This window comes from Sturnira hondurensis, unplaced genomic scaffold (assembly GCF_014824575.4).
Source record: "Sturnira hondurensis isolate 20B ecotype Veracruz unplaced genomic scaffold, ASM1482457v3 Scaffold0020237, whole genome shotgun sequence".
NCBI lineage: Eukaryota > Metazoa > Chordata > Mammalia > Chiroptera > Phyllostomidae > Sturnira > Sturnira hondurensis.
Genome location: NW_028092868.1, coordinates 5,959,145 through 5,983,154, shown reverse-complemented (window position 1 = coordinate 5,983,154; position 24,010 = coordinate 5,959,145). Strand labels below are relative to the sequence as shown.

The following is a 24,010-nucleotide window of genomic DNA, read 5'->3' as shown; positions in this document are numbered from 1 at the left end:
GCTGGTCAGCATCGCTGGTCAGCAGGCAGCGTGCAGGGAGGAGGGTCTCGGAGAGCTCACAGCCAGTCCACAAGTCAGGACCCGCAGGGTGGTACCGAAAGGCCAGGGTCTAGGAGACGCTAGTCCACCATTGGGTCTGCTGTGCGCTGCCTCTGCCCCGCCTACCCCCCCTCCCCCCAGCTCGGTCACACACGCATTTAACCTCCACAGGCCTCAGTTTCCTCGTCGGTAAAGAAGGGTTTTCATGGCACCGACATGGGCATTAACAGAGGCAATGTGCACCAAATACTTGGAATATTCTGTTAGCTGTTACAATTATTAGTATTCCACAAGTCGCAAGCATGAGAATCGTTCATGTCTTACACAACAGGGCTGCTCAGGAGGTTTTCCCAATCAAACTGAGGTCATTTTTCTGTATCTTTGAAGCAAAAGAAAAAGCAGGAAGGACTCAGAAAAAAAAAAAAGGGAGAGACCAGTCATATAATTCAAAAGGCAGGTCTTGTTACCAGTCCTGCAGGGCAAAAGCCATCCTTTTTTCCGTGATCCAAAATCTGTTTCAACATGAAGCGCACGGAGGTGATGCGCAATCACGCATGTGCGGCGGGGGCGAGTCTCTGTGCATCCTTCTCTCTGCCTAGAAAGCAGGTCTCCTGCCATGCCAGCCTGTCACGACGCTGTGTGAGAGAGGCTCTGTGCGCCACTTTGAGAAGACGCAGCGGTGAGCGTCAGCGCGCACGGTGGGCAGCATCAGGGGCTGGTGAGTCACCCAAGGGGCGTGGGTGGCCGACGGGGGCAGACAACATCAATTATGCCCACTGTCCCTGCCACTTCTTCTAAAGGCTGCGGAGGAGGGCACACACAAAGACCCACAAAGGCACAGCTGCCTCCAGGTTGTGCGTCAAATGCCTGCAGAAGCTTCTGATTGAGTGATGGCACTGTCCTCATTTTTATTCATGTCTGCGTATTCCTGGGAAGGGGTGGAACAAAACAATTCCTCAGAGGACTTAAAAGCATATGAAATTATTGTTTATAATCAGAAAGAAAAGGAAAGGAGGGAGGGAGGATGGAGATAGCTGAGGAAAATACGCAACAAAAAAATAAACAAACACACAAAACCCTCACCTGACACGGAATCCACATAAGCTCCCAGGACGGAGCCTGCCTGGGTCACACTGCACACCTTCCTGTTCCCCGCATTCGAGCTTGGATTAAAGGATGAAATGATTGATGATGGATTAAAATGATACTGTAGCGAACACTCCGAATCTCTTAGGAGAAAGACATATTCTACTAAACGTGGGGATACAAAGAATCGCTAAAGCACGCCTCAGGAATTTAAACTTACCCCAGGAGTTAAGATACATACATTCAAAACAAAGTGTCAGTTACCTAGCCTGAATAATGTTGAAGGTGTGTTCTGGCTGGGCCACTATTAGGGAAATGTCCCATCGATGTTCCAGTTTCCTCTTAGGCACAAAAATGTTCACAGGGGCTATTCGTCATCACACAAACTCTGGCAGCAAAGATTGGAATAACCTAAATGCCCAGCAATGAAAGAATGATTAAATACATGGCGATACACCGTGTTGTGGGACACAAGGTAGCCACTAAAGTCACTTTATTAATTAGTTAGATCAACTTGGTATACTAACACAGGAAAAATGCCTCCAAAATATACAAGTTCAGTTTGGGGCTGAATTGTGCCCCCGCCCCAAAAGATGCTGAAACCCTAACTCCTAGCCCCTCACAATGTGACCTGATTTGCAGACAGGGTGGATGGTCAGATTCAGAGCAGATCATTGGGGTGGACCCTAACCCGAGATGACTGTGTCCTTATAAAAAGGGGACGCTCAGGCACAGATCTGTCCAGAGGGAAGGTGATGTGAAGACAGGCAAGGAATGCCATGCGGAGACAGAGGGTTGGAAAGATATGTCCGCACGCCAAGGAAAGTCAAAGATCCTGGCAAACCACCGAACTGAAGCGGCGATGAGGATTTCCCTACAGGTGTCGGAGGAGCGCGTCGTAGTGACCGCGGGATTCAGGGATTCTGGCCCCGAGGACTGTGAGAGAACAGATTCCTGTTGCTTGAAGTCACTCAATCCGTGGCGTTACCTTAGGCAGCCCTGGGAAGCCCATATAATGCAATGTGATTAGAAAATGAAAGGTTTTCTTTCCAGCTCCTTCTTTACCAAAACATGAGACAATAGGAAGGTCATTTTTTCTTAAAAAGTTGTTCATTTTGGCAGGGTGAGAAAATAAACCTTTCAACAACTTGCTCTCCGAAGTCTGGATTTTTATAACAGCAGTGCTATCATTATTGAAATAATTTATAAGAAAAGCATGAAATGTATAAAGTCAGACCCAATTTCATAACCACCAACCACCACATCAGTAAATTCCCTTCCAGGCTTTTCTCTGTAAATTACACGCAACACACACATACACGCACTCCATAACCCTCAGTGTCTACTCAATTTTGATTCCCATTTTCCTCCAAATAATTCATGTTAAATCATTTTCATAACACAAACACTTGTGTAAACACATTTGTTGCCTACATATCAAGTGGGGCATTTAACTGTTTAGATATTAGGGCTCGTAGGTTGTTTCCAACAGATGGTTAGTAGAAGCTTCACAATGGTCTTTGTGCAAGAAATCTCCGTCCACATCTGCTGGGATTTCCTAGACTCCCAGCAATGGAATTCCTGGGCAACACACACAAACGCCTTTTCAGCCTGACACACCCTGCTGTCCCAAATGAGGTGAGCTGCTGATCACCCGAAAAGGTTTCAGACAGGTTCTGGCGGCTCCCGGTGACACAGCTGTGAGACAGCCAAGTCTCCTGACATTGGTGGAGCCTTCTTTTTATTCTCAGCAGTCTTGCTGCATTCCTCTTGAGGCAGAAATCCTCCAAACCCAGAGAGGCTGGTGATGATGGTGTCAGCACTGAGGCTCAGCAGGAGCTTGTGCAAGGTGGGCGAAGCTCCCAGCAGTGTCCTGGGCTGGCCGGCAGCAGCCCCACAGCAAGGTGGGGCAGCTGAGGGGTCACAGGGTCCACCTCTCAGCACCAGATATGCAGGCATCCAAGACAGCAACCGCTGAGATCAGAGCTGGGCATTTCATACACGAACACTTCCCACCCCAGCCCTCCTTGGAAGCCACACTGAGCCTGCTGCCTGTCCTGGCCTCCTTGTTAAGGCCGTTCTCTGCTCTCATTCAGGGGTTTAGCAACAGCCCCCACTGTCGGATTGCAGAGTATTTGTGGGGGTGGGGGAGGTGACAAATTCCAAAATGGGGGGGGGGCATTACTAACCCTAATGGTGAGGAAGGGGCATTGGCACCACAGGAGTTGCTGAATAAAATTTGGAAAGCTGGGCAGGTTTTTTCCTCCTATTTTGATGAAGAATACGGAACTTTGCAGTATCAAAGGACACTACCTTTCGAAGTTGATTTCCTGACAGCTCCAATTTCCCCAGGAGGAAGCTGGGGGTCCATGACAACACAGATCAGCCTCAACCCCAAGCTATAGGTGCGCTGGGTGTAGTTGGAAGAGCTACCAGTGTTTAGAATAACTGAGGAAAGTTAGAGAAATGAGGCACAAATAACAAGAAAAGCCACACGGCCCTGGCCGGTGGGGCTCAGTTGGAGGGTCCTCCCGTAAACCAAAAGGTCACGAGTTTGATTCAGGGTCAGGGCACATGCCTAGGTTTCTAATTCAGTCCCTACTCAGGGGGCGGAAAAGAGGCAACTGTGTGATGTTTCTCTTTCTCGCCCTTCCCCTGCCTCTAAAATCAAAATCTTAAATATGAGGATTAAAAAAAAAAAAAGAAACCATGCTGAAGCTGCTAGGTCTTAAAAACTGTTGTTACAGTTGATCTCTGAGACACCACATAGAACTCTTTCCCCCACAAACAATTAAAGTTTGGCACAAAATACCCCACATTAAGAAGAAAGCTGAGAAATGAAGAGTAAGAACAGAATTTCTGGAATACAAAAATGTCCCTTCAAGTGGATAGCTAGGCCAAAGAAGAAAATTCCCCCAAACTCCCTTTTCAACAAGGATTTCAGGAATGTCAATCGAGGGTTGGAAAAAAAATGGGGGGGAGGGACCTTTTCTTTTCCTAGGACAAATACTGAGTTTTAATGTCAGAATTGTTTTTATGTATCTTTATTTTTCAAACTTCATGTCAAATTACAAGTAGTCTATACCATGTAGCTTCTACACTCCCCGGGCAGAAAACAGCAATCACCAAGAGAACATGGAAGAGGAACTCACGGTAAACAACCAAGTGCAGTGCGTCCCGTCTCAGTCGCCTCATAGGACGGTTGAACAGCGGGTCCCCCGGTAACACATCACAGATGCACAGAATTTCTTTACAAAAGAACCCACACATCCGTGTTCTGCTCAAGCTGTCAAGTCGTATCACAGAAACTCATCGTTTGAAAACTACAAAATCTTGTGAATTTTAGCCTCAAGGGCATAGGCCAAGTTCATGTTTTTAAACACTGTTGCAAAAATTGCAAACTTTAGAGAAATTGTGGATAGCAAACCCATTCCTTAAAAACAAGGTAGTACCTTAGAAAGTTTAGTTATTATCGGCAAAAACTTGTTGATGAAGTTTAAGCTAAAAACTCCTATCGGGGAATGCAGATGTGGGAGAGTGGAGGGAGGGGAGCCCCCACGCAGAGCGGTGAGCTGCTGAGCTCCAGGGCTCTTTCCAGGAGCCCTCAGCAAGCATCCTCTCGGGACCTGCGAGCCATACAATGACGTGCGTCAGACAGGGCAATCTACTCTGAAGTTCCTCATTTTCCTCTGGTATCTTCTAGTTAAAGCAGTACTTCTTATAATAGAATCACAGTTTCTATGGTGGAGTTTTTTTTTCCCCCATCAACCCCCTTTTTCTTTTTGAAAGGGTAGTATTAAGAGATACTATTTTTCAAGTCAGTATGGGTGGTTTGGTCTAGAAAGTAATTTGTTTGAAAAGAGATTCTACTTAATTTCAGATTCTGCTGTGACACCTGACACTCAGCATCTGATTATTTTAGGACTGAAAGGAATTACAAAGAAACAATTAAAATGGAATTAGATACGAATTAAACCAGCCTTATGAGATGTTTCTGAAAAGAAACAACTTTTGCTCTGATTCAGTGGTATCGCTAACATCTCTCCTTCGAAGAAATGAACCTTCTTTTTCTAAGAACAAGTTTTAAAAAATCATTCGAAAGCCAACAAGTACTCTGAAGATAAAGCATCAGAAACACCACCCACCCTGTTTTAACTTTTGGATCACAACATCCTGATGGAGTTTCCACTTAATTTTCCTCATATTTTAAATTCTTAGCAGTTTTTCCAAAATTTATGATTAACTATGAAGAGAAAAGCATTCAAAACATAATACAAATATAAAAAAATACAAGTCAAGTTCAAAACCAAACAAAACACCGTTTGCAATGTAGCTAAAGATGACGTTTTTGGCGCGACCAGAAACAACCCCCACCCCCGCCACCGGGGCCCTCAACACCACCCCCCCACATACACCCACGTCCAGGTTGTGTTTCAGGGTGCTTTTTGCCTTTTGATGCCTAAAGTGAGAATCAAGAAAATAACCAACATGACATAAAAACACGGTACCTATGTTTCCTTAAAGTCTTGATTTGAACACATCTGAATTGGTACAGTATCACTCTTAATGCTCAAACAGTAGACCAGAAACACACGTGAAAAGACTGTGTATCATACAAGCAAAGCTTTTAGAATCACAAATATGAAAATATGACATGAAAATCCACAAATTAAAACTTATTAAATTAGGTTCTCATGAAATCAGTAAGAATACTATTATCTGAAGCATTCCAAGTTGTTTAATTTTCTAGTACAGAAAGCTTAAGATAGAAAGAGCAAGGTGCTTTTTCAATAAGCTACAAATAGAGACACGCACACACACAAGTGCAACCCATCGGGAAACAATCCTAACTTGGAAGAGAAATAGGTTAAACGTGTAGATGAAAAGGAGGAGAGTGGCAGAGAATACATTTCCATAATTAATGTGTCATAAATACAGACAATTCAATGTGCACACGATCAATGAAATAAAGAATAACTAACTTTCTACCCTTTGTTTTTTAAGTTCTGCCCCATCTAACTTTTAGAAGTGCCTTCAATTCTAAGAGTTTGCAAGTTTTCCTGGTTTCGACGGCTAACAAGACCGAGCACCTCGGTGGTGAGCCACCGGAGACCAGCCAGCCCCTGAAGCTGCTTGTGCTGTGTGCTCCTTACTGTTAAATCACAACCTCTACTGGGACTTCGTTCCATGCAGCACCAACCCAACTTCATTTTTACACAATAAAAACAAGTGTATAAAAGAAGATATTGTCAGGCATATATTCACAAAGTCTCAATTTCTTAAAACGTAAGTATGGGTGTATTTATTTCTCTCGAATGCATACAGGACAATAATTACACAGCAACAAAGCTTTTGCTCAACAATGATTTGATTCATAAGCATTTGAAATTTACATAATTTCACATCATACATAACCTTACATTTTTAAATACTGTGAGTAAAAATGCCCCCCAAATAACCAATTCTTATATTTCCTATTTAACCCTCTATACATCCAAACTTTAAAAAGTTACAAACCGAACATTATACAGAACATACAAATCGTGTTTAAAAACGCGAGGCTTTAAAACCGCCGCTCCCCAGCGCGGTGTGGGAGAGGAGCCCTAGGTGGACAGGCGCAGTCCGGCGCACGCGACCTGCAGACGGGGAGGCGAGACAGACACACGTCAGCCGTCTCGGTCTTTCACCCGCCCTGTCCGAAGTGGCGACGTCACGAGAAACGACAGTTCAGGTCTAACATGAGGAATGGAGTTCGCCTCACTGTTTGAGACACGCATTTCAAGTATTTCCCTATTTGATCCGAGCCCCCTGCAGCAGACGGATGCAGAAGAGAATCGCTATTTTCTTCCATACATCCGCTCAATGTCCGCCTGGTAGTGTGTTTTGAGTTCTTTGCGCTTCAGCTTGAAGGCATCTGTCACCAGACCAGTTTCCGGGGTCCATGGTTCAGGACTCAAACGAATTTTCACTGGAATTTCAAACTTTTCCAGGCTTGCTGAGGTGGTGTGGGAAAAAATAAAAATGCAAAGTCATGAAAAATGTACAAGTGAAGTTCTTAGCAAACAGTCTTCGAATACCCATAAAAATGCAGAGCCCACAGCCCAAGATTCTCACTGCCAAGCAATCTTTCCCTCAGAAATGCTATATAAGTTCAATATATATGAATAAGAACAGCAAAAAAAACCTTTAAATTCATGTCCAACAGTAGAAGGAGTACAAAAATTATACTATGGGCATAAAAAAGAATGCAATTCGGTCATCAAGAGTGAGTTACATCTACATGGTATAGATGTGTGAAATTTTTGCAACATATTACTAGGTTAAAAACAGGGCAAGTTTCTTGTAATGTTAGATAAACTTGAACGCAGCTAGACGTGGAGGACAAGGAGGATGCACAGTGAACTGTAACCTGTATACAGCGCTGGGGGTTGGGACCCCGGGCGAAGAAGACAGGAATGGTCACTTTCTACTTTACACCTATTTGTTTTCTCTAAACTCATTATAAAGGCATAACCATGTCAGAAACTAAAACGTGTCAAGTTTAAAGAGAATCTGTCGCTGGACCAGAACACAGGACAGGATGCTTGCCCACTGCGGTGTCCCCGACACAGACACTGGGAAGAACTTCACCAGCAGAGGAAAGCAGAGAGAACAGGGAGGCCGAGCTTGGCAGAAACACACTTCCTTGGTGAGACCGACTGCCTTGTCCAGCATTCATTCAACAAATAGTTAATGAAACATACTGTGTAAAGCACTTGGCCAAGCAGGCTTTAAAATCACAAAAATGAGCAGTTCCTACTCTCAAGTGGCACACAGTCTGACCAGGGAGAATAGGTAAACACCAGCCACAATAAGGTACGAATCTATAATGTGCCAAATGGAAGGTTCAAGTGTCTTAGAACCAATGATTTATTAACACATCAAAATATAAGCAGAGATGATGAGCGAGGTTTTATTCAGAGACAGAGAATGCCAGGAGCGACGTCCAAGAGGAAACCCCCCACGAGTCGAGCGGCAAGGCTGGGACCACAGGACTTACGGGGCGGGAGGAGTCTGACGTTCCTGAGATGCGGGGGAGACCAGCTAAGTTTTAGAGTTCAAACTGCTTGGCACTGCACTCCAAGGCCTTACTCGGTGACATGATCTAAACTATGTTTGCTTTAGAAAAATAAACGCAGGAATGAGGGCTGTAATAACTACTTCTTCCTCATTTTGTTCTCTTCCCCCTTTACCGTAATATGTATGAGTAAGTTTACCTGGTACCACCATATTAAGTCACAGCCTACCCAAGGGGAGAGTACAAATCACTCCTTGCAGTCGCAGACAGGACAGCTGTATCCCGTCAGGCAGGCGTCTGACTTGCCCACTGCCCTCACCTGGAAATTAACTGTCGTCTCAGGAGGTGGACAACGACGCCGAGCTGGTAAGGGGTGGACTGCACTGGTCAGCTTTATGTGTTACCTGGGCTAGGCTAGAGTTCCTAGCTATTCAAACACCAGTGTAGGCGTGGCTTGGAAGGTGTTTTGTAGATGCAATTAAGTCCACAGTCAGTTTATTTTTACATAAGAAAATTATCCTAGATCATCTTAGTGGCTCTGATTCAGTCAGTTAAAGCCCTTAAGGGCAGAGCTGAGGCGCCCCCCGCAAAACAGCTCCACCATGGACAGGGACAGGAGCATCAGCTCCCACCTGAGAGGTCCGGCCCGCCCCCCAGCAGCCCACCCACAGATCCCCAGCCCCGCCCAGCCAGCCCGAGATTCACACACACCAGCTCCACGCAGTAAGTTTCTTCATCATCTACAGAACCTGCTGGTTCTCCCCGTGCTGTGAGCCTGACTGATGGAGATTTGGGGTAAGAATGAACTTGAAAGCATTCTTCACGTCACATAGAAAAATGAACTCCAAATGTATCAAAGACCACGGTGTAAGCGTGAAAACCAGAAAACCCAGGGGCAACGGCTTTGAGACTGGGGTTAGGCAATAATAGTTCCTCGGGTGTGGCACCAAAAGCATGAGCACCAAAAGAAAAATATTTTAAATAAACTGCATCTTATCCAATCAAAACTGTTGTGCCTCAAAGGACACCATTAAAAAGTAAAAACTAGGACAGGAGAAAATATTTACAAGTCACAGATCTTACAATGGACTCATATCTAGACTACATAAGGAACTCATAAAACTCAGTGATACAAAGACAGCCTCATTTTAAAAAATGGGCAAAGCACCTGAGTAGACAGTTCCCCAGGGAAGCTATACAATGGGCAGTAAAGTGTGTGAAAAGATGCTCAGTACCATCAGCCACCAGCAATCCACAAAGCCAAACCACAATGAGGTGCCACTCCACACCCACTAGGACGGCCAGAAGCAAAACGATGGACGACGACGAAAGTCGGCAGGAAGGCAGGAGAACTGAATGTAACACAGGGCCACCATTCTAGAAAATACTTGGGAAAAAATGTTCTAGAAAACAGTCTGGCGGTTCCTGAAAAGGTCCAATATCAAGATAGCACAGGCTCAGCATTGCACTCCTAGGCGTTTTTACCCAGGAGAAGTAAACACGTCCACACACAAACTCATGTGTGAATGCTCGTGGCAGAGTTCATGACTCGGTTACAGCCCCAAGTGAAACTCCCCAAATGCCCATCAAAGGATGAATGGAGGAACAACATGCGATACACACATCCATATGGTGAAACATTATTTGGCAATAAAAGGGGGATGAAGTGTTAATACACGGGTGAACATCATGCTAAGTGACAGAAACAAGTTCCAGAAATCATACATTATATGATTCTACTTATACAAAACTGCCCCAAGAAGCAAATCCATAGAAATAAAGTAGATTAGCAGCCGCCAAGGGCTAGGAGCTCTGCGGTGCGCTGCGGAGTGAGGGCGAGTGGGCACGGGTTCCTTCTGGGGGTGATGACAATGTTCACGAGCTGACTGTGGCGACAACTGCACAGTTCCATGAGTGCATGACAAACTGCTTAAATAGTACACGCTGAGTGAGTTGTTTGGTATAGGAATACATCCCAATAAAGCTGTGAATTTATAAATAAAATTAATAAGCAAAGAAGTGTGTAAGTCTAAAATTATGCTTGATTATCATTTCAGTATTCTCTTACTTAGAAATTATGTTGGTTTCTAGTGAATATCTATTAACTCAATTTAGCATTGGTCCAAAGTTTTAAGTTCCTAAAAAACTACTGGAAATGATCCACAAGCTGACACACTAATAAATATTACTGTTGAAATAAAGGGTCAGAACAATGATTCCATCAGGTTAAGTGCAATTTACATTTTTCACACTTGAATAACATATGCAAGGAGAAAAAAGGGCAAACCTGTATTATACTTAACGCTGATGATTCCAAACTAACACGTTAATCTAGTCTCCTTGTCTCCCTCCCCAAACACACAGAGCGGGCACAGGACACATCAGTACAACCAGTGCCCAGGACAACGCAGTACAGAGAGTACAGAAAAGAACCACAGACGACATGAGGGCTGGGGTGACCGGCACACTGAGCAGGGTCTTGGAAACGGCTGAGAAACACAGAGAGAGGGCCGGCTCAGAAGGCGGCGACGGCAGGGGTGAGAGCACTCCGATGACCCACGTGCCCCATGGCAGGGCTCGACGGGGGACTGGAATGTTCTCCTGCTAACAGTAGGGAGAGTCGACTGGTTTCTGAGCGGGAAACCATGTAACCTGAGCCCTGCAACATGACAGGACTTACGGACTCTCTTCCCATCTCGGTTCCCAGAACCCGTGTAAGAACCGCTCACCTGAAACAGCAGCTTCGGACAGCACTTTGAGGACCTCGTTTTCCATCTCACAACTGTTGCACAGCTCCTCCCACGTCCCGTTCAGCCCTTTCTTTCGAGCCAGTTCGGTCAGCTCCTTTTGGTTTGGCACAACAAACCCAATGACGTAAGAGTGGTGGCTGGAAGAGTCAGAGGGCAGCTCAGCAACAGAACGGAAAGGCCCACCGGTCCCCGCAGCTCTAAGCACACTGACACCTCAGTGGGCGGCCCTGCACTGCCTCCCAGGAACTGTGGGAGGCAGACGGGGTGCCGGCCGCCGAGTTCACGCCGCAGCCACTCTGCTGTCTGATCACAGCAGGTGCCGATGCTTTGCTCACTGTGACACAAACCTTAATCTGACATGTCATGATCGATTTCAAATATACACAGGAATAGTGTCAGGCACACATTTTTAAAAAGAAAATCACAAATATCAGAAAACTCACCTTTAAAAAATCAGTAATTCATTTCAACAGGTTAAACAGAAACAAAGTCTAATACAAATAAAAAGCTGTATCTAAAGAAATCTGGCAGCAAACCAAAGCAGTGGGATCTGATTCGCTCCTTTCGCTCTCATGAGAATCTGGGTCAGGAGAGGAGCTGTGTTGCTGCTGAAGGCAGGAGCCTCCGGACGCGGCGGCAGCAGGAACGGAAGGGCCGTTCTGGTTAACATCACAGTTTATAAAACCCAGAACCGTGGCATCACTAACAAAAATATGTCATTAAAGAGCCGAATCATTTATACACATAAATGTAATCAATCTTTAACTGAGGCTGCACCTCAAGGTCTGTTTCTAAATCGGTTCTTCTGAAAGCAGGGCCTATTTTTCCCCCAAAATTATCATATCAACTGCTGTGGTGAGGTTGCTGGACTGACCACAACACATCTGACCAGCAACCCTGGAGACCAGCTCCATCCCACGCAGTACTGTTGGGAAAAGGTATCAGAGTGCCAATCTAAAATTCTAACTCACTTCCCAAGAATGCATTTCTCGGATTTTAACTTTAAATTCTCCTTCTCGACTGCCTCTAAGTCATCATGGGCTTAACAGCTTAAGGAAGAAGCCCTTGGCCTTGGCCAGGGTCCCAAGCAGGCTCCCTTTTAGAGCAGGGACCCTCCCCCGAACCCAACTTCTTTCCTGACTCAAGCTTCTCTGGACTGGTTCTGGGAAGTGTCCCCGGGCAGAGGGCAGGCAGCTAGGGCTACCAAGGCTGCAGGAAGGAGGGCTTTCCTGTCTTCACCTCCCCACTGCCAAGGGCACTGCAGTGAGACAGAAAGCAGAAAGTTGACACAGGAAGATGGAGGTTGGGGGGGGTCATGACAGGGAAAGAATCAGTTCATGGCTGTAATGAGACAACAGATAAGAAGGAAGGGTTCTTGGTATAATTTCCCAAAGAAGACCCATACAGGAAGGAAATGCTAATAATAGCACACTAAATGGTTTAAGTAAAAGTTGCATGAGTTCTACTTTCTTACCTGTTTGCATATGCACAAATATTGTCTATTAATGGAAGATTCTTCAAAGCTGCCTCTACTTTCCCAAGAGAAACATATTCTCCAGCCTGAAGCTTTACAAGGTCCTTTTTACGATCTGTGCAAGACAAAGGCCAGGAGGGGACTACATTAGTGGATAACACTAGTAACACCTTTAATACACAAAAATATCGGCCATTCTCTAAGCAATCTTCTATCAGCTGGGATCACTGTAATGGTTATGCTAAAATTACAAGTACGTAATACAAATAAGCCCTAATTTCAATAGTATTAAATACATTTTTTTAACTAGCTTCTGATGAAGGGACCTCCCCCCTCATCAGAGCTTTAGTTCTGTTCTTCTCAACAGGTGTGTCCCTGGTATACGTTATCCAGGAAGGTGAAGAACATACTCAGTGCCGCCAGAGAGATGACATTCTACCTGGAGAGGTGCATCATGCGAAACCACGTGGCTGCAATACACTATGGTAGTGCTAAGTGTCAAGACTATCAACCTACTGTTTTGGGAAGAATTCCTACAAGCAAGGCCTGAGCTGAGTCTTGGAGGAAGACTGAGTGATTCGTGCACCAGCGCTTGCTGAGAGCGGAGCCGCAGACACAGGCCAGCTCCAACTAGCAAACTCCGGCAGCACAGAAGAAAGCACCAACCAGACGTAAGGGTGAAGGTGCGTCAGGCCACACAACAGAGGAGCACTGAACTGAGCCTCTAAGAGCTACTAACAGGTTTCAGCAGGAAAGTGGCCCAATGCGATCAGTGTTTAGAAGCACACAGTGGCAGCATGAAAGTGTGCAAAGGGAGCAGCTGTGGCAACTGAGAGGAATTTCCTGTGACAGAGTGACAGAAGGTGCAGCCGAACCCAAGGACACAGTAAGAGAGAGAGCGAGAGAGCGAGAGAGAGAGAGAGCGAGCGAGAGAGGGGGAGGAGCAGGACCTCAAGGCCTACTTCGTACAGTGAATTATGGACTGTGGGTTAGATATGGGGAACTGACAGAGGCATCTCTTCCCAGGTCTCTGTCCTGACTGGGACAGAAATGACATTAACTGAGAAAGGGAACCTTGAGGAGGAGCAGGGGAAGGTGCCTGCCACCCCACAGAGCACCAGGCCTTCCTTAGTTCTCACAGGCAAAGCAAGGACAGGGCTCCGACAGGAGAGAGCCCTGTCTTATAACCTCAAGACATCAAAGAATTCACACAAATGAATGTTCCTTTATTAAGAATATGACTCTCGCCCTGGCTGGCGTGTCTCAGTGGCTTGAGTGCCAACCTGCAAACCAAAAAGTCACCAGTTCAATTCCCAGTCAGGGCACCTGCCTGGGTTGTGGACCAGGTTCCCAGTAAGGGGTATGTGAGAGGCAACCACACACTGATGTTTCTCTCCCTCTCTTTCTCCTTCCCTTCTCTCTAAAAATAAATAAATGAAATCTTTAAAAAATATATGACTCTTTAAAGGTTAGCCAGTAGTAAGTACAATAGTATACAGCTGTTTAACAGATTTTGAGACCTCCATAGATATCTGTTGCACCAACAATTCTGCACCATCCCTACTGTAAACTTTTATATTCCAGGGATGATTCAACAGACCACGCCAACATCACATGAAGAGAGATCTGGACATGACTGAATAGCCCCTCTAAATACACAGTACCCCTTCTGTAAAACGATTTCACAAACACCCACGTTCAAAAGAGGACATTAGCCAGCTCACCAATAATCTTCAAACAACCATCGGGGTCAAACTCTCCAATGTCCCCAGTACAGAGCCACCTCTGCCCATTTTCGTCTTCAAAGAAGTCAGCTTTTGTTTTTGCTTCATTTTTGTAGTATCCCATCGTCACATTCTGGCCACCAATAAGGATTTCACCCCTGGGATGTGGCTTATCCGTATTGAAGTACCCACCTAACAACAGAGGAACTTAGAGTTAACCCAGTGTTTTTACCCCCATACGCACCATGTGAAGATTCAGAACTGTTGGTTTCTAACTTTCTAAACAGGGACACCTAACTTCAATCCGGTTCTGGTTTCCCAAAGGAAATAAGGCAGATGCTATAAATTAACAAAACTTATCAACATAAAACAGGTACAAAACTTCAACTACTTAACTACAGAATTTATGCTTTTAAACTACAATTAAAAAAATTCCACTCAAAAATCCAACATCTATCGTATAAAATAATTACACATATTCATAAGTAAACCCCTCTAAGAATTCTGTAGAGATTCTTAAATATTATGCTAATAGAACTAGTTAAAGCATTAAATCATATATTCAGTAAATGAACAGTAAGTGTAAAAATCAGGTTACTATATATTTAAGATTTATTTTTTACAGATAATTTCAGAATAGTCCAAGTTTAAATTTATTAAACATTTTCACTAATTCTGCTAATAGCTGAAAAATTGTATCTTAGCCTTAGAATCTTTACTATGTATGAAAGGGCATCCAAACAAATCGTTGATAATATGTACATGTTAACAAGATAAAATTAAATTTAAGAGTAATTAGTATTTAAGTGGCATATATAACAACAGATTTTTATGAAATTACAATAAAAATTTCCTCCTGTTAATTCTTCGTTGAAGCCCTCAGGAAAAAAAAAAGTAATAATCTTTGGATTTATAGAACAAACCTTGCAAGTTTGCTTCTACAAAATAAAAGTTATAATTCCTAATTAAGTGACATAATTTACTCACTTGTATTTTTTAGCAAAATAAAAACAACTGTAATTCTTCACAATCATCTTTGAAACCAGCAGAGTGAATGCATTCATATGGCTCTCAAGGCAGATAAAATGTATGTATTATAAGGGACCAGAGTGAGCAGTTGCATTTATCTTATATTGTAAAATAAAGGCGAAGATGAAGCACAATGCTATTTTCACAATTTAACACTAGACACGCGAAGGCCGTGACTAGAGTACGCCATCACCTTCTTCCCAGTTCTTTAACTTGATCTCGCAGCACACCAGCGGCGCCCCCACTCTGCCAGTTTTGTAGTCCCACACTAAGAGGCAAAGGAGAAGTCTTTGATTACAGTAGGAAATAAACTGCTTCGTCTTTGTAAACTACCAGAAACAGTAATTCATCCTAAATCTTAGCTATCCCCAGAGAATCCTTAAAAGCAGAAGTCACACCCTAGTGAACCATGGGCTGTGTGGCCCACCCTGAGTTTTTCTTTTGTTTTGTTTTTGATCTGAATTGATTACTGACACTGAAAACATCAAGCTACTTCCCACAGGGTGGAATCTCCAGGAACCCCTTTCCCAGCTCAGCAACAACTGGGGTCCTCATTAGACGGACAGGCCTGCTGCCCCAGTTCCCCGGGCTCCTTGCCCATTTCATCTCCTTACATCAGGGCCTGCTCCTCTCACTTAAGTACCTGCCCCCGTCTTACGAAATGATGGAGCAGAATGGTTTACACCTCATTCCACTGTCTATCAGACACGACAACTTTGCAGCAGAAACGGGCGCTCCAATTTTCTCCCATGTGTCACTATTTCCACATGAGACCTCAGAAGCCTCCCTCACATCAGTTATCCTATCATGCCCCATTTAAATTCCTGCCACAAGGGCTCGAAGACCAGGCTGGAGATTAAGATTGCTAATGTCCAAGAACCTGGGAAAAGAACCCAGCATTAGAAACTGCACCGTTTCCTCTTCAAAGGCCGTTGCCACAATTTAACACTGTAGAGAGTTCTAGTTACAACAAACTGTAACTGATTCATCACACTTTCAAGGTGAATCTTAAATACAGAAGAAATTAAGATCTTCAGGAAAAAAGGAACCATACATGCATGTACTTAAAGACTACTTGTTTATTTCCTACAAAACTTAGAAGTAGCTTCCAGAAATATATAAAATACAGAGAACATAACTGAAAACAGAAAAATACAGGAGCAATGCCTAAAAACACACACAGAGGTAAATAGTACACAGAGACACTCAAGGCAAATAAGAAAAAATCAGCCATGAAGGGGTTTAATATCTGTCAGTATCTAGAAAATACAGAGCAGAAACACAGCTTTTCCTAGGACTAGAAACTAGAAAGCAAAGTGACTGCGTCCCACAGAAGAGGCACATGAGGTGCTATGCGATTTATCTGGGCACCACCCGGGGAGCAGAGCAATCCCCAACCACGTCATCGTGCTAAACTCTGAAAATGGTACTGTCCAGACCTCTCTCTCTACATACCTTTCTCATTCCATAGTTCTGCAAACACCCCCTTCCCCAAGAAGCGTATCTGAATTTGAGATGTAACACACAAACTAAACAAAATACGTTCATTTTCTACCTAAGCAGAACTTAATAACTGATGTAACAAATGTATACAATACAGCCACTACTTTTTACTTTCTTTTCCAAAATGCGAGTTTTTAATATTACCTAATTTAATATGAAATGCTCTTCTAGATGAATTACTATTAGACATATTTAATTACTTAATACATTCTAAAACCTTAATAAGTAATCACAGAACATGAAATTTACCATTATTGTGTCAGACAAGTATCTTGACCCCTGTTCTCCTACATATTTGTAGAAAACCACCCATACCAAAAAGTGCACAAAGCCGCACTCGGCCTGGGCTGGACGCTCCACTCTGGGTGGCACTGACCTTCTGTAATCGTCCCGGCCCCAGCAGACTCGGTGAGCCCGTAGCCCTGACCAACGGAGCAGCAAAAACAGATATTCATGAAGCGTTGTGTGGCTGCAGAAAGCGGAGCACCCCCACACAGCAGAAGCCGAATATTCCCACCTAACAAGCTTCGAACTTTCCGGAAAATAAATCTAAAACAATAAAATAAAATAATCAGAGAATCACAGGACTGTAAAGCTGAATGGGATTTCCCAAATCATTAACATTAATCTCCTAGTTTTGATATTTAGTGACTTACCCAAGGCCATACACCTAATTCAAGAGATTCTCTTGAACCACTACTGAAGTCTTAATTTTTAAAAGTTCAACCAAGTAAAGAAATGATCTTCTCTTTAAAAGTTTTCAACTAATAGCTGAATTCAAAATTGTCTGGATTAATATTACAGAATAATGGAAAATGCTTACTAATGGGCACAGCAATTTCTTTTACATCATTATAATACATATTATACTAACAATGAATAACCCTATTATATCTTTATAAAACTGGGTATTAAAAGCAAATTATTTGCTTTAGCTTACTTCATTAGAAATACCTACACATTTATACACAGCAATCTAACTTTTGAAAAAAATTACACTAATTCAAGTTCCAATGTGTTTATTTTTTACAAATTATCTGGTGAATTAAAAAATTTAAATATTGAATTGAAACGTTTCTGAAAATATAATTTAAAAAGTTTACTCACTACCTCAATCAAAAGAAGGAACAGATTTTCTTGTTAAGTAACTTTGAAAAAGGCAAAGACCAAATGACAATCATTAAAAAAATATATATTAAACATTTTACAAAACAGTTTATATATGTCGCTAAAGAGATAACTAGAAAGTAGAAAAAACATAAAGTTTTAAATAAAATGAAGCATTTGAAAACTACCATCTATTAATATTCCCAGAAAAATAATGTGAATGCCATACTTTCATTTTCTAAATTCTAAACTATTTTATAATTACATCTACTTACTCTATTAGTACTACAAAAACAAAAAATTAATAGGTCTGTTTAAACAGAAGACACTTAATCATACTTGATTGCCACTTAATATGAAATAAGTCTAAAAGCAAAGAGAAACTATTGCTCAAAATAATTAAAATCATATACGGGTCTATATAAAATATAAGCACACAAATCAAGTAAAATTGTAAGTGCAAATTTTTTTCAACTAAAATGGCAATATTTTTAAATTGCTCATATTCTTATGCAAGATGGGTTTTTTAAAGAGTCCCTCTGACTTTTAAAATAAATTTATTTCCTACAACTACCTCACTTAACAGGGCTGTTAATGTGAACAAAGATGACTAAATGACCAGGAGGGACAGCCCTGACTCACCTATCACATAGCGGAGTGCTTCGTCCTTTTGAAATCTGTTCCATTTTATAATTATAGGCCAGAATAAACAGGTTACGTTGAAAACTACTCATTTCATTCACTTTATTCATGACATTTTTGTAGATTCGGTCCATGATTTCCTGCATGTATAAAAACGAGTTAATGCAGTTAATAATGCTACCAGCTGCCTTACACCCATTAAAAGCGCCATATCAGATTAACATTTCTATCAACACTGGGACATTTTAAAAGACATTTTATCAGGAACACATTTTTAAACTACAGCCAAAAAATTAGTTCAAAAACGAAGGATCTGTAAAAATTTTTAATAGCAAAAATGTATCTAGATGCTCAGCAGTAAAAAAAAAAAAAAAGACGTAACATTGGGGCAGTAACATGTCATTACAATACAGATTTCTTATGTTACTTTTCTTCATTTACTCTGAATTAAAAACTAAACTCACTAAATAAACAAACAAACAACTATATGAAAAGGTTTTAGTTACAGAGTATGACACTCTTCGGGGTTCTTTCGGGTGGTGCTTGTCTCTCAGGGCTGCGCCAGGGAAATTGTGTTTGTGCTGCATTTGCCTGCTTGGCCTATGACTACTATGAAGTATACTCCGATGATTTCACACGATTTTTCCTCTGCAACTTTAAATAATAAACTTTATAGGAACTGAAAATTTAAAATAAGGTACTACTAAGAACACTATGTAGCTAGAGAACTGCTGGTCATTTACATTGATTTTGGAATAACCATGTAAGTATGCTTAGATGTGAGTGCTCAGGTATCCGATCACCACTCCCAACACTTTCAAACCTCATCAGAAAGCCACACACGACTCGCTGTAAAAAGCGAAAGCCACCAGGCTCATCCCTGCTGCCCTCACACCCGGGCCCCTCCCCACACCTGGCGTTACACTAGGATGCGCAGGTCGGCCAGGCGGCACTGACTGCTCCCCACTCTTGTTCGTGTCCAGGCCAGACATTCCCTGAGGACTCGGGAGGTAACTACACTCTGCTTAGAAGGCAGTGCTGCTCCTGAACCCTCTCTATCTCTTGCTGAGCTTCAGGTTTCTACTAATCGCAAAGGAACTGCATGAAAATAATTTGAGCAAAAGCTATTTAGAGGAAACAGTTGAGAATATAATACATACAGAGACTGAAAATATAACAAAAGGTAAAACAACACGGAATAAACCCGTAGAGCTTAGAGCAATACAGAAAATCAGTAAGCACTAAACCCTACATAAACCCCCTTGACAACAGCATCTCTCCCACTCGCACCGTGCTCTGCGAGGACCCTTCTCTGAAACGCAGTATTAATCAGTGGTCAGTTCTTACCGGAACTGCGGCCATCAGTGTTGGCTTCAGTGTGGATGTATCCCCTTTACTTCCTTTTTTTATTTTTGAAGACTACAGAGAGAAAAAAGGGAACTATATAAAGTGATTCTTATTTTAAAAATTCAGTGGAATAAAAAAAGCCTATTATAAATTCATCATTTTAATTTACTTCTATAAAGCAATTCAAAGGCAAGTGATTATTTTAAGATGATTAACCATCATCTTCAAAACATACTGTCAAACTGATGGGGGAAATATGTTAAAAATGACTGTGGTTTTTTTTCAGTATCGGAAGCCCCAGACATTTAATTTACCTGGTCTGCTAACGTCTGTGGTGAAGAGTAGCCTATGCGACACCCGTGAGAAAGGCAAACGAGCTCAGCACTTAACTCTAAAACGTGGGCCAGAGGCAAGTACCCAATGTAAACGTCTTCCTCCCTGGAAGAAAAGGGAAAGAGCAGAAGAGACTGTCAGGAGCTCTCTCTGCCGAAAGTGGTACCCGTGGGACCAAGCCTGAGAGGGCACAGGAAGGGCCCTCGGGGCATTCAAGTGACTCTGCTTGAGCTGGTGGGGTATGAGAGGAGAGCGGCAGACACAGAGACACAGGGACAGACAGACACTGGGGGGTGTCGGGGACGGGTGAGTCCAGCTCAACCGAAAACCGAGGAGGCAGACACCTAGGTAAGCTGCTCTGAGCGCAGTCCTGCTGGAGGGCGCTGGCCGATCAATTCTAAGTGCTGCAGAAGTGCAGCACCAGGCAGAAGAAATAAAAGACGGGTGAGAAAACGAAAGGGTTGTTCAGAAAGACAGAAGAAATCCCAGGAGAAAACGCTCTCTAATGCTAGTGGGCTGCCACACAGAGTTCAAAGGGAATCCACAGTCTGCCAGAAATCTTACAGACGAGATTCCTGTTCTGAGAGCTGCATTAAATTATACATAATAAATTATGCCTTGCATAAGAAAATGTATATGGGCATCTGAGAGTACACATTTAAAATTTCAAGAACTGCCCCCTCTCCAAACTAGGAAAGGCAACTGAGGCAAACGAGAAAGTGTTCCTCTTAATTCTTTTCTGAAAATGATGCATGCCTAACAGAAGTTTCCCTCCCCATGGCCAAACTCACTTCCACAGAATTGAGTGCATGTGTGTGCAATTTCTGTGCACAGGGCTCCAAAAATATCCCGCCACTGCCCAGATCAGTCGTCAGAAAGCTGATTCCATCTCTGGGAATGACTCCTTCACAGTCAGTCCCTGGCAGCCCCATCTGGCCCCTCCACCAGTCTTCCCGCTGCAGTGCACCCGCCCCGCCCGCTACTACGGGAATTTGTCTTCAGACATCAATAAACACTAACTGGACAGAGTAAGGTATTTGCTCACCTGAGCTAGAACATATCTAGGTATAAAAATGACCACAGTTAAAACTCACACTTTTAAAGTAAAAAAGTTAACTGTCAAGAATATCTATAAACTATACTGTAAAACTTCATGACTATGACTATTTTCTCATTTTAATGTCCTTTCTTATTTTAAGGAAATGCCTACCATAAACAGACTCTGCAGGACTAATTTAACCATTCGTGACTAAACGACGCAAGCACTGCTATTTATCCACTACGACATACCCCAGGTGTGGGATTCTCTCCGCCATCCCAGTGACCCCGGCGACGATGTTGCTGTGAGAGATCATGACCCCCTTGGGCAGCCCCGTGGACCCACTCGTGTACATGATGACGGCGATGTCCGAGGGTGCTGGGGTGCTCTCGGGTTTGTTTTCTATATTGGAGGGGGAAAAACACACACATTTCTAAGAAATTTAGCCAAAGCACCAATTTTTTCATGTCACTTGTTTATTAACTCAATTCAACAACTATTCCTTGTAATCACGCAGAGGTCAACCAGACAGATCAAGTTCCTGCATATTAGTCCATTGGGACAAACACATAAATCTATAATACAATAAGAGCTGTGAAGAAAAATAAAGCAAGACAAGGTGCAAAGATGATATAGTAGAAGCTACGTAGCTGCAAAGGTCAGGAAAGGCCTTTCTGCGGCACTGATATTTTAGTAAGGATCTGAAGAAAGCGTGAGAGGGAGCCAGGAACACCCTGAGACGGGGAGACTGTTTCAAGCAGAACACGGGCACATGCAAAGGCCCCGAGGAGGAATGTGCTTGGCAGCGTGAGGAGCAGCAGGAAGTGCGGTGGGGTCCAGTGAGCAAGAGCAAGGTGGCAGGGGACGAGGGTGGAGCAGCGCCCAGGCCCACGTCACACAGAGCCCTCGGGGCCACACCAAGGACTTAGGACTGTACTTTGCGGTGCAAAGCAATGCTGTTTTCAACAGGGAATCGTCATCATCCCGGACAGGATCGCTTTGGCTATGAATGGCTACATAACTTAAAAAGGGGAAGAAAAGAGGCACAAAGACAAGCAGCTATTCTAGCAATTCAAATAAAATGTAGCATGGCTGGACAAAGAAGGGTACCTAAACATTCGCTGAAAATGTTCTCTGCTTTAGTGGTCAAGTGGACCTGGCTACACTCGGAACCCTGGATTAAAAGATAGTGGCCTCTGTGTGCACAAGCCTGTGGCCAGCAGCCACGTCCCACAGAGCAGACACAGGAGACCCCGGGAAGTGGGTCGAGGATGGCACCGATGATCTGCCTGGAGTATCCTGGACCTACCCAAATGCGGACTTCTAGAATGAGTGGGGGCAGATGTTCGACATGTTCCCTGGTGAGCCCTTTCTCTCCAGCCTGCCCAGACACACCTCCTCACAGCGGTCCTCATTCAAGCCCTTCCCTCCTAATGTGCACTCCCTCCTCCATCCCCCCAATTCTCGGAAATGGCTGTCTCAGAGGTGAGATGCGCCAAGTCAGATGGACCTGCAGTCCCTGTGCCACCTGACTCCGCCAGCACGCCTGGCCTTGCCTCGCTGACACACATTTTTCTTCCTTCCCCTCTGCCAAGTTCTGGGTGGCGTCTGAATGTACCATTCTCTGTGGGTGACCTCGCCTGTGTCACAGCTACAGTGATAATCTAACTGCCGGTCCCTAAGCTGTTTGCCGCAGCAGCAGTTTAAACAGAGGGGTTGACAGCAAGGGGATTGTGTCACCTCTGGGGGCTGTGGCTATGTGTCTTGAAGAAAATTGGGAGGTGGAAAAAAGAAAAAAAAAAACTGCTCCTGGCTTCTAAATCTCAACTCCAAACTCAAGTCCAGAGTACTACACTTGTACAGGCCACTGCCCACTAGACATCCACCTCTGAATGTCCCACCAGCACCTCAACCTACCCAGAATCATCGTCAGCATAACCCCACCCCAGAGCCGATGTCAATGCATACAGTAAATTAGTCACTAATTTCCAACTAGAAAGGAAATACAACCGCAGCACCCCAGCGGCTGAGATATCCACAAACGGCAGTGTGCTAACATTTTCTGATGCTGTGAGGGGAGGAACTTCCAGGGTCACCGTGCCCAGGTGTGCCCGCTCGCTGTGGGGTAAAAAGATGCCCCCTCCGGAAGAGGTGCAGTTGGAAAAGCGAGTAAAGGAGGGATCTAGGTTCAGCTGTCTTTTAATACTTACAGATAATTCACAGGACAAGTTTCATGCCATTATTTATAAAACTAACTTTAAACCATCCAAAACTATCAGAAAAAGGAAACGGAAAAGCTGTATAAAGTAAAACGTGTTTTAAAGTAATTTCAAATAAATACTACTGTTAGAACATTCATAAATTAACGTTTGCACACTTCCTAAACCTCTCTCAAGAACTTCCCAAAGCGGAAGTGGAGAAATGATTCTGGAGAACTGGGTCACTGCAGAACACACAGGGCCCGGGGGGGCTGCCACCTACCCGAGCTCGCCTTGGCTCCCAGAGCCTGCACTGCAGCCATGGTGTGCACGATGACGCCCTTGGGGAACTCGGTCCAGGTGGGCGGCTTGCCATTGACTGTGATGATGTGCCGCAGGCGAGGGACTAAAGAGACTATATCCTGGAAAAACAACAGTGTTCATCATAGTCACTATTCTTCATGACACAGCTTAGCAAATGGTCCGAGACACAAGAAAAGCAGTTCACCCTATTCGGTGCATTACTAGCTTCTTGCCTCAAAAAAGGAGGAAGGGAGCACACTGGCATGCACACCACTTTTTCAGATAGAGAAATATTGGTCTGAAATTTAAATGCCAGTTTTACAGCATTAGATTTACTGTTTGTATCCCTGCTCTTTGGTAAAACCTTAATCAACGAAGT

At 43.6% G+C, this 24,010-nt stretch overlaps 1 protein-coding gene across 3 annotated transcripts in view; it reads right to left on the bottom strand.

Annotated features, from left to right (window-relative positions):
• Nucleotides 1–4,891: 4,891 nt before the first annotated feature.
• The window catches only part of ACSL3 (acyl-CoA synthetase long chain family member 3), a 60,754-nt gene continuing 41,635 nt past the window's right edge, over nt 4,892–24,010 (bottom strand). For all 3 annotated transcript variants that reach the window (XM_037029388.1, XM_037029389.1, XM_037029390.1), the window contains exons 6-16: nt 23,612–23,750; nt 21,382–21,532; nt 20,073–20,196; nt 19,759–19,830; nt 18,412–18,551; nt 17,039–17,211; nt 15,353–15,427; nt 14,131–14,322; nt 12,407–12,521; nt 10,912–11,069; nt 4,892–7,120 (exon numbers count right to left, since the gene is read on the bottom strand). In XM_037029388.1, coding sequence (XP_036885283.1) covers nt 6,963–7,120; nt 10,912–11,069; nt 12,407–12,521; nt 14,131–14,322; nt 15,353–15,427; nt 17,039–17,211; nt 18,412–18,551; nt 19,759–19,830; nt 20,073–20,196; nt 21,382–21,532; nt 23,612–23,750 — 1,497 coding nt within the window. In that variant the 3' untranslated portion in view covers nt 4,892–6,962. The remainder of the gene's footprint in view (nt 7,121–10,911; nt 11,070–12,406; nt 12,522–14,130; nt 14,323–15,352; nt 15,428–17,038; nt 17,212–18,411; nt 18,552–19,758; nt 19,831–20,072; nt 20,197–21,381; nt 21,533–23,611; nt 23,751–24,010) is intronic.